Below are 12,208 nucleotides of genomic sequence, written 5' to 3'. Positions count from 1 at the left end.
TAAAAAACTAAAATAATCATAAAAAACATAACTTATTTATATAGACCAATAGAACAAATTTCAATTAATTCAATCAAAAGCCAACACTTTTACATGTTAAGCGTAGTTACAAGTGCTGTTCATTAGTACAGTATGTACTTGAATTGGACCCGGAATTAGGTTTCCGTAGAACGTTGCTGCAAAAACCACTTGAAAACGGCATCTTCAAAAATTTTGCTTGTTGCTGCCTTCATCGATATTCTTGAAGAACTTCCATTTTCGTTTTCAAGCAATTACACGAAATTTAAAAGTATAGATTTGCTCCTTTTAATGTCTGAAATCGTTGATTGTCCATCACCGTTCATCTCAGCCAACTATTTACCCGTAACTCCTTTACCTGATTGCTCTATAATTTTTAGTTAACCGTTTTCTTTTAGAAGCCAATGGTGAACCACGAAACGCACTCACAAACAAAACAACGCACTGACGCGAAAGAGTGCCGTCACAGTAGTGTACTTACTTATTTAACTTATTACTTTGCTCGATGTATTTCATTTGAAATTTTTGGTATTTTTTTAAAAATCAGTTTTAGTTGTTAGAATTTCATCCGTCTTTGCGCTTTGTAGTTGCAATACGTTTGGTAATATTAGCTATGATATTATATAAATGATTGAGGGAACCATTGCAGTTTTCGAAAGAAGAATCCTCAGAGTTATCTATGGCCCTGTGAGAGAAAACAACCATTGACGTCGTCGCTACAATAGAGCTATACGATATTTTCCGAGCGCCCGATGTAATCAACTCCATCAAGGTGGGACGCTTGAGATGGGCTGGCTATTTAATAAGATTGAATGAAACGAAGACCAGGACGGCCCGAAATGCGATGCATGGACTGCATCAGCTCAGATATGACAATGTTATAAGTAAAGAACTGGAAAGGAAGGGCAGCAGACCGGCAAGAGTGGAGGAGACTCCTGGATTCAGCCAAGTCCTCCCAGGGTTGTCGAGCTTATGATGATGATTATGTCAATTAACTAACTAAATAACATAAATATCACACCAACACTCTTCTAACATAAACTTCAACTGTAAAAAATACGATCTAGATTTCTACCTGTTTACGCGCTCTGTAGCTGCGGGGTAATATGTCGTAATCTAGATTTTTTTTAAAACACGCCAGTCGCTTTATTTGTAAAATGTAAATGGGCTATATTTCGTATCGTCAGTGCACCGGGTAGCTTCAAGACGTGTTGCGATCTAGCTTCTGTATGCTACTAAAATTAAGATAATTGGACACGGAGATCTAAATCCTTATCGTCTATGCACTCTGTAGCAGCAAGATGTGTTGGGATGTTTATTGTATAACGCCTTTAAGGCAATTATCACGAAAAGGGCGATATCGAAGTTATCCAAAACAATGTATATTTTTTTTAAACTCTACAATGGAGTCCTAGTAGTGATATGAAATTGAAAGAATAGGGTGTATTATAATAGAGAAATAGCACTTTTTTTACATTTTTAAAGTAATAAGGGGCTTCGAAACACTGTCGAGTAAATAAAAAAAAAATTGCTTCTTATTAGTAGCATAAAAAATATTATTAATTTGTAATTAAATTCCCCCAAAAAAGGTCATTGCATTGGCCACGCCCCTAATACGTCACGATTCATGTTAATTTTGAACATTGTTCCTAATTTTTCAAATGTTTGTAGAACATCGTCACGAATTTTAACCTCACAATCAATTATTAACAATCAATATCAAGTTACGTATGAAAACATTTCTCCAAAATATCCATATTGATTTTGAAAATACAATTAACTGTTCTAAATCCAATTTGTATGTTTTTATCGGTATTCGTAGTTTGTGATATTTCCCTATTATTTCATTTCCTTTACATTAGTAAAAACGCAAGACGTCACCATCCTTTTGTATTCTTGAATGAGCCATTATCCCTTATTTGAATAATAAGACATTTATTTATTTTTTGTTTTTAGGCACAGTAAGCTACACCTAGATTCCCGTGAGAAAAATATCCAGTGCCCCCATTGCCCTTATCGAACAGAACAGAAGGCCCGCCTGGACAGACACCTGCGCCTCCACACTGGAGCAAAACCCTACGCCTGCCGCTACTGCCCCTTTACGTGTAATAATCTGGTAAGGTATTTGGTTCACTATTCAATTGCAGTACAAAGATCTTAATTTGTGCCTTTATTCTGGCCTCCAGCAAACCTTCAGGTCGCGACTAAATCAATTAAAATTGTAAAATAATTATTATTTATATCACTACAGAGATGGGTAGAATTTTTGTTTCAAGATTATGGATATTCGAGCGTTTACAGGGCTTATGACCTGTCATAGGTTGGGTTCAAGTGGCCACTTTTATGTAGAATTCTACAACATTCCCCATTCCGCTTATTAGCGAATATCCATATCGGTGACATTTTTGGTTTTTGTATATATGTCATGAAACAAGGAAAGCTTTCGCTAGCGCGTTTGGAGCGCCATCTATGTATTTGATATTGAGGTTAAGTATTAAAGCAAATTACTTTATTTATGTAGCTAAGACTCTATCCGAGTTAAATTAATTACTAGTAATCGCCTGCAGATGACTCTGCAATTTATTTTTACTTAATTTTTGACCAGATATTCACACAAATATTTCACGTTGATCCTATCTGAGATCAAAACCGACGTCTCAAGAGCGTTAAGCTCGGGTTTCCTAGGACAGCGGTGCCCGTATTTTAACGGCCGTAGTGAACATTAATGCGGTTGACAGCCGTCGTAACGGTGACTAGAAAGTGGTTTCCTATAAAAATGGTGTTGATAACACCGTTAAAAAATAAAACCACTCTCTAGTCACCACTACGACGGCTGTCCACCGCATCACCGTTCACTACGGCCGTTAAGATACGGGCACCGCTGTCCTAGGAAACCCTAGCTTTAGGCGTTATAATGATAATTAAATTGTCGATAAATCGAATGTGATGGTTTTTGAAAGAAATGAAAGTGAAGAAACGAAATGAAAGAAATGAAAGAAAAGGAATGACTGAGAAAAATATTGAAAGGAGGGTGAGTGCCGGGAACAGAGTGAACGGTGCACTTAAATCGACCTTGGCAAATAAATGCTTGTCACAAGAGGCAAAATCGGCAGTTCACAACGGAGTCCTGGTCCCATCCCTGATGTATGGGAGCGAAGTATGGACTTGGAAAAACAGGGATGAAAGTAGGCTGAATGCTGTCGAAATGCGATCTCTCAGGCGAATGTGTGGTAAAACTATGTACGATAGATGCACAAATTTTGAGATTATTATACATTATGTAAGGCTGAGACAAGCATTATCGACCAAATCAAGAAAGAAGCTCTGCGCTGGTTTGGACATGTAGAACGAATGGACAGCGAGAGAACGGCTAAGAATATTTACAATTCGAATGTTGATGGATGCAGAAATAGAGGAAGACCGAGAAAGACATGGCATGACCAAATCCAACAAATACTTAAAGATGGACATGTCAAAAGTCGGAATAATCGGCGCGCGTGCATGAGAAGATGTATGAATGTAAAGGAAGCGAGATCTGTATGCAAAGATAGAGTGTTAAAGCGTTCTATCCTCTCTGCCTACCCTTACGGGGAAACGGCGTGATGGTTTGTTTGTTTGTGTTTGAAATTGGATACAATAAAAATCTTGCGTGCAGTAAAAATTCGAGTATTTAATTGTACGACTAAGTTTCCTGAAAATGTACGAAAAAATGACAAAAAACAAACTCATTTGAACGGCTTCACTGGTTCATATGAATCAACCAATGATAAAAGAGTTAGGGAAGATTTCTGGTTTGCTTGTCGTCAATGGACCAATGAGCGAAACTGATCGAGAATAAGCGGAAGAGAATCTCTAACGTCACAGGAGGAGTTATTTCAGAAGTTCATAACTTTAAAAATTCATTGCGCTGATTGATAATACGATATGTAAAAATTGAGTAAAAAAATTGACTTAGTTTAATTAATAGTAACAATTTTTTCGTTTTTTTTTTATCTCTAAACTTCCTCATTGAGTAGAAAACACGCGTTCAGGGTTCTGGTTCTATTTTACACACAGAACTGTAGGTATTCTTCATCCACCGGGACACGAACAGATATGTCAGATATTATACATGTCTAACCACAAGACAGTTTGTATTATACTTAGGGCATTCAATATCAAGACATTGCAACAATACCAACGAATTTAGTATTGATAATTTTTGCTTTTCCTAATGTACTGCGTTATCTTTATTTTTATATACTTAAGTATGTTTAAGTATAATGAATCGCATAGTGTTATAATGAAGCACAATACATTAATATCATTTTTAAAACTGTGCCTTATTTACTCGTATAACTATATTGTTTTTGTATTATTTAATTTTTATGTCTATAAAAGGCATTTACGCCGTGTAAACTAATAAAATATATGTGTATATATGTGTAGCTAAACAAAACCATATATCAACAATATTTTGAGTTTGTCCAAATTCCTGTAGACAAGGACTGGATTCAGCTCCCTGGGGAGCTGTTTATATTAACAACAGAGATGAAGAACAGCAGCAACAGCATCAACAGATGAAAGAATTGAAGGAATATAGATGTTCAAATATAGTTAGAATGGTGAATGTTACACAGTGTGTAAAGTGGCCACATAAACCAGCCATTGATAGGTCATAAGCCCTGTAGATGCCTAGACTTCTATATTACTGTCTCTTAAATGTTCTTCATCTCTGTTGTAATATGTTAATTAAAACCATATATACCTACCGTAAAAGTACCTGTACACTAACATTCCTCTGGCTATAAAATAGTTACCTTACATCGAGTCTTATGGCTCATTTTTGAGATAAATTAATTAGTATTGTTTAAAATAGGTAGGGCTTTGCAACATACAAGACTTTTTTGATTTTTGTGTACCTTATTATCATCGCTGTGATTTTTTAAAGTTCTGCTATTTTGAAATTACTCCGCCCCTGCATCACGAGTTCAAGTCGCTGAGTTGAGCTGTAATTTTAAAAAAGAACCCCGTACGTATGAAAACACGCTAAACATGGCTTCCCGCAAACCAAAAATCTATCGCAACATATAATTAATTGGTTATTCGAAACAGTTGGCAACCAGAACGATGACGTTTTAAAGTAGTTCATTTTTGTAATTTTATCAATGTTTTCATACATTTTCGAGAAACTTCGATGTACAATTAAATGCTTTAACTTTTACCGCGTGTAAGAAAACATTTATATTTATTATGACCCGTAGCACGGAACTTCCTCACTAACGAAAAGAATACAAAAAATATGTGTGTCCAACAGTCTGATTCTGAGTCCGTGATATCGCAAGTCAACGCTGAAATTAACACGGCCGCGCTTTACTTCGAACGTAAATTAAAATCCTTATTCTGGGCTGGTATTCTAAACGCTCTCGTGGCCGTATTATCTCGTGTATTTACATACAAAACACACGAGAAAAACTGTTTTCTCGTGCCACGGAGTGGTTCAGAATAGCACCCCTGTGTTAACACGAGCTCGTGTTAAATTATCGCGAACTTAGAATCAGACTGCAGCAAGAGTTCTTGTTGATTTATTTAGGATATTTGTAGCACTAACTTTGTGGATCAATATTTTTGAGAAATAAATGATACAACTTTGATTTATGAATAAGTTTATTCATTTACGAAACCGACTAGTTTCGGCAACAACACGTTGCCCTCTTCGGGGTTATTTAATAACTTATCATTGATTCAGTTCAAGACTGTTTTCAAATGTGTTTTTTTTGTAACGGTTTTTTTAACAATGATAGTCGGCTACATAATAGTCGTGTCTTATGGAAATATTGGTACTTGAATACAATTATATCAGTCGAAAAATGCAACATGTTTTTTATCTATGAGATTTCCTCGCACCATATCGTTTAAATCCCCTATTTAATATCAGTAACTATCAGATTTGTTCCATTCCGCTTTAAATGCTCGCAGTATTTTTAAAGTAATCGAGTCCTCGATAAATATTTAAGTATACACCTTATGACTGCCGTAAATAAGTTCTCTGGACTGGTCCCGAAGTATGCTGACTGCCTACTGCAGTGTCAGTGCGCGATGCCTTCTGCCGGCGCTGCCTACTCGGGTCTCGCGAACGGAAACTTCGGGATATAAAGAACGGAGACAAGCAGCCGTTAAGCTCGCGAACGACTGGATAAATTCGCATCCGAGGAATGAGATGAGTGCCAATATTCATTAAACAGCTGCCTCATTAATTGTGGAACCCTTCGCGGTAATGGCAGAGACGCGGTACGCGCTAAATCTCTAAAAACGGGTTCGTCACAGCGAGGCCTCTTCCGATGGAAGTTGCCAGTGCCGAGTACTCGAGACGTGATATACGAAAATGAACAGCCATCTTAACGAGCACTTTACGCGAGATTTGCGTGGATCACTTTTCGCGGGCCGCTTGTTGGGGGTATTATGTATCGTTTATTGCTTTTGTTCGCTCCGATACCCTCCCCTTACATAGCACACTGCTCCTATCAGAAATCATGTTTTTCCGGATGGCAATATTTCCTTAATGAGAATCGTGCCTGCAACAAAAATCGTCGATTTCTCGAATTACATACGCTGCATGTGTGCCTATCTTTTGCGCTGACATTTATTTTCCCCGTGTAGGAAAACGTTTCCCATTTCTTATTAAGGTTATAACTACATTTTCGTATTGCTACGACATTATCCGTATAATACTAATTTTTGTCGCCGACCTCTTTATTCTCACGGACACAATATTTTTTTTAACTACATGTCTATTTTCATTTACGTTATAACGATATATATTATAATCGGCAAAAAAATAATAAAGAATTTGATCCGTCTATTCTACTCGTATTTGAAATTAAATAACATTTTTTTCTAAAATATCCATATTATAATATTTACTTAAACTTCTATGTGAATTTACCTAATTCTGAAATAGTATACAGTGCAACCTTGTTTTACACGGTTCAAAAAAGAAATAAAATTTCATTTACATTAATTTAGCAATGCGTATTTTTTTATTATTCTTTATTCTGATAACTTACAGCTATGTTTATCTTACATATAAAACAAAACCAATTACAAATAAACCAATTACAGGTTTTCTACAGAACATAAACTAATGTTAATCCAAAAGAAAAGAAAAATCACTACGAGTTATTTCGAAAGCAAACGCCGCACGTCATTATGATTATTCGCGAATAAATCTATGTTTAATGATTCTATTATTACATTAAAATTCATTGAAAGTTCGCCGTAATTATGAATTTTACCTATAATTAGATGAAACGGGAGGAATATGAAGAAGAAGGTTATTCCTAAGAACTTTTGGAGGAACATTAATAGAGAGTTTGCATCGTAGTTCAGGACAGTCAATTGAACCAGAGGAAAATTTTAATAGATAATTATATCAACTTTTTTGCAGAGGTAATAGGTAAAAGTAACATATTAAAATTATATTATACTCTTCGTTATTGGAATGCCTTACGTTACCCTTTTATTTGGCGTACAATATATCAGTACCTTGGAGGATAAAACAAAGGAGTCTAATTTTTGCTGTTTTGAAGTTAAAAATGCAAAAATTATCGCAATAAGCTATTTTATACGTAATACAAAAATTGTAGTAGCATAAATTAATATTTAACTGGGTGGATATATAATAATACCTACTGCAATGTATTTTTACAATTTTCTTAATCGTGAACTTGAATTTATGCATAGCAAAATAATAATTTATTTAATTTTCCTATTCGACACATGTTCACCGAAGAAATATAAATTATTTTAATTGGCACCCGAGTAAAATAAATCTGCAGGAAACTCAAATGATTTACAAGTTTTCCTTCATAATATTATGTCTCAGTCTCGATCAGCTCCGTTGGAAAATATCCTGGTGACCCTGCAGTACACAATCGTCTAGTAATAAATCGGAAGAAGTAATAGAAACATGAATATCCATGATTCTTACATAATGGTGGTAACAGATAGGAGAAGACTACTGCATTACTTCCACTTCGAGTAAATGTAACACGCACAAGAAGACTCAGTCGCATAAATAATAATGAAGATTATCGTAAGATACCTATACTTAGATACTCGTATATCAGTGCCTACACCTACATAATATGTTGCTATATATTTATATATGACTTGAATTACTCAAGAGAATCCAATTATACGTTCAAGAGATATTATGAGATATAAGTAGATTCTTGTCTGAGTAATGTTTAATAAACCTCGTTTATGTATACTTTTCGTAATTTTCGTATGTCCTTTTTTCGCATTTTTACTATTTTTAGATTCATCGATATGATCTCGAATTTTTCACACGTTATGTGCGAAAATTCGTTGGTAAACATGTTTCTGACGAGATGCCAAAATTTATGTCAAATAATAATATCAAAATAAAACAATTATCAAATGAACACTATAAATATAAGAGTTGTGTAAACATATAACATGTACCTAAATATTTCATGTTAACTGTGATTAGATTAATAAATAATGTATAATTATGTTTATATCTTGATCATTTCAGTTACCAGCAAAACGCTATGATGCCAAAAAAATAATTTCATGAACACTGAAGTGATATTTTTATTCACAACCCTATCTAACGGTCGGTAAACAAATAATAAACCGGTCTTAAATTATCAAATGGTAATATCATCATAATATTTCATAGTTCGTTGATTGAATCTAAAGCGTAAGACTTTTCCTCCATCTTCATCATTCGATTATCATGCCTCCATTCATCAAATTATCAATATACGATGCTATCGGACTACCCATGCAGTGCCCTTTGCACTACGGGAACGGATACAAAAATACATTTTTAAATTACCATTGATGCATTACGATAATCATTAGAAAAAAAAACTCGAAAATTTTATGCCTACCTACAGATTTATTTTCTTCTCTACATTTCTAATTTTTTTGCCATCTATTCAATAATACAGACGTAGTATTTTTTGACAAAAATAAATATTAATTTGTGTTTTTATTATTTACCCAAATATTTTAATTTTGTCACCAATAGCCTTTGAAAATTAAAATTGAAATTAATGTGACAAAGCGGCGTTCGAATCTTAAATCTGTATATACTATTAATTAATTAGGTATATGGACTAAACCCCCATCAATAATAGTCGTGGAAGAACATCAGATCTGATGACCAGGGAGTTCTCAGATGAGATCCAGGATCCAGCCATATTTATGGCTCACAGGTTCGTTCTCAGCGGGACGCGGTTGGCACATTAATTCAGTGGATAATAAACATATCGACGCCGCAGACAGCGAAACGTGCGGAATCTTTAGCGCATCTGCAGAAAAGTTCACGTGATTCTGTGCTGCGTGATCGTTACCCGATGCTAAACGGTTGAAAATAAATCACAACTGTTTTGAACATAACATTATTTTGAGGCACGGAGCGTTTTTGATTCAGAGGAATAAATTTGCATTAAAATTCGACAAAGGCATGTTATGAATTCGTGTAAGATTATAATTATTAAAGAGATCGATAGTTGTACCCATTTGGAATCGCGGGGCTATTTTGAATAAAAAACTATATTTTTTCTATCATCGCCATTAATAATTCATAAAAGATATTTTTCCAACACAAATAATATTTTGTTATTTTGTTTATGGTCGTCACTATCAAACCGCTATATAAGTGTGTTCGTGTCAATTTAAATATTTTCTCCTTTTTTTTTAAAGAATCTCTAAAATTCTAATAAAATTTTCACCGTCCAACTTTAGAAAGTTGAACGTGTGATAGTATGATAGATCATACCCGAAATATTTATCAAGAATGTACATTTTTTTAAAAACTTAATACGATGAATTACTAATCCAATCAATCCTGAAGTTCGATTTGTTTCCACAGAATTCCTAAAGGCTTTGAGTAGAGTAAAAGATTAAAAGTTCAATAGAGGTTTATGATAATTATTTCCCCATTGAACTGTAAATGGCTACTTGTCATGTTAGTTCAATAGGGAAAAATTTGACATGTTTCTCTTTTGAGCTAACAATGTGATTTAAGACCAAAAATTAGACAAATTTGACATTAAAATATGGAGTAGGAGTGTTTCTTCACCGTCTAGCATCATCAACTCAATTCCCAAAAAATTTGAATTATGTTATAATTAATCAGTTCGTAAATGACAATAGCTTTTAACGTTTATATAAACACAGTGGGGCTATTTGAAACGAACTTTGGGATAATTTGGAATATGTTCCAAACAGCCCCAGTCGAGTGTGATTATTGTTTTGTTTGAATTTAGTGGTGTTTCAAATAGCTCCCCGTATTAATATAATGGGCACTTGCAACACTTGACACAACACCAGGTGCACGCCACCAACAACTGAAAAGCTAAATTAAGACTTCAGTTCTTCGCCCGGCGCTGATTTCGGTTGTTTCGACACGGAATTGTTAACGACTTTCAACAATTAACATACCCACACAGAAAGTGGCTTGGTGGGATGTCAGCTTTTTGTAAAAAAAAGAATAAAAGTGTACAATGTATATTAACATTGAAAAATGAATAGTAAAAAAACCTAAATTAAATTTATCACTGTTCAGTTTAGCCAGTATTATCGGCATACATTTAATTGTATTTTTTCTTTGTTATAGCCGATTAAATTAATAATAAACTACACATAAATATGTAAGTAAAATCATTCACGTTTTCACAAACATTCAATCAATCACGCTCATTCCCATGCAACAAAACATTCGGGTAGGTAAGACAAAATTCCACATAATCATTCTTTACACGTTTCTAAAAGTTTCACTACCACATGGAAAATGTTCCAAATACCAACCGAGCGTGATTATTGTTTTTTTTAATATTGGTGGTGTTTCAAATTGGCACTCGTATTAAAAAAAATATTTTGTTTTGTTATTGATTCAGTAAATTTGAATATAAAATGGTGCAATATTATCAAAAATCATACTCTAATGGCGGAACGAAAAATATTTACGTTTTGACTTTCACAATATGTATTGTGTTAATAATACACAATCCTTTTAATAGTACCTGCCTGTACCTACATACTAGATGCATTTTGATGAAAATTTGAAGAAAACTTCTAAAAAAATAATTGAATAGTGTAGTCTGGTATGTTTAATTTATAAATTAAATACCGTTCAAGTGGGTGATTTAATATTCACGATTTAATTCAATGAAAACGGTCTAACAAAATTCTAATTTCAAATAACAATTCCAAAAGCCACTGGTAGGAATTTTGAAACGCCCCTCCCTTTTTTCCCCTTAGATATGGAGGAAGATTAGATTATTTAAATCTTATATTATTCTCGTAGTTATGGTTTACCAGCATGTTTTTTTTTCATATTGCAATTCTATAGTTTTTATGAGAATCTCAAATTTATCTAAAAATTATTACAAATAGATCTTATGATATATATTTTTATCAAATAATCGTACAATTTATTCAAATATTTAGATACACGCTTATTGTTACTTTTGTTACTTTTATTTTTTGTTACTGTTACTTTTACTTAGCCCTTCTATGGGTTGCCCAAATGTACTCCTCATAACGAGCTTTAGTCATGGGCCAGGAAGCAGAGCATAATACTCTGGCAAAGAGTACCTGATCGGCACCACACGAAGGAACTGATAAAGCTCAGACATAATCAAATGAGAGTTATCACTAGAGCCTTTACAGGGCACTCCAGATTAAACAAACACCTTGCTAGAATGAACCTTTCCGAAACTTCTAGATGTAGGTTCAGCAGTGCAGATGATGAAACACCTATGCACATTTTATGTAAATGTGATGCTTTACATCACAAAATAAGCCGCACCCTCAGAGGACCACTGGTTAAACCTGAGGATGTTACAGAGCTCACCTCCTACCTAATAACCTAAAACTTTACATATTTGGGTCTTGGAAGGGGAAATTTAGCAAAATAAGAACTCTCACCGTTCATATTGTAGCCAGGCTTTTTAAAGACCTGAGTAAGGACCTCTAAGGGGGGCGAGAACTATTCACGGGGATCAGTTACAATAGATCTTCACACGTCAGGAGTTTGTATAGCACTAACCCCCACCTCTAAGAATAAGAACAAGAATAGGAACTTTTACAGGGTTTCAGGCGGAATCGATCCACTGCCGATACGATATTCCTTTTAATACAACTAAAGGAGAAATCAATTGAATATAACAAA

At 34.3% G+C, this 12,208-nt stretch overlaps 1 protein-coding gene across 1 annotated transcript in view; it reads left to right on the top strand.

The window, feature by feature from the left end:
* Nucleotides 1-12,208, top strand: part of LOC148271772 (uncharacterized) — a 93,551-nt gene that overhangs the window by 75,695 nt on the left and 5,648 nt on the right. Inside the window, exon 5 of the mRNA XM_088240953.1 lies at nt 1,975-2,134. Within this exon, the coding sequence (XP_088097079.1) occupies nt 1,975-2,134 (160 nt within the window). The remainder of the gene's footprint in view (nt 1-1,974; nt 2,135-12,208) is intronic.

Source organism: Micrasema longulum, unplaced genomic scaffold (genome assembly GCF_059751315.1).
Source record: "Micrasema longulum isolate JH-2025_06_02 unplaced genomic scaffold, ASM5975131v1 h1tg002659l, whole genome shotgun sequence".
NCBI lineage: Eukaryota > Metazoa > Arthropoda > Insecta > Trichoptera > Brachycentridae > Micrasema > Micrasema longulum.
This window is presented reverse-complemented; position numbering and strand designations above follow the sequence as displayed.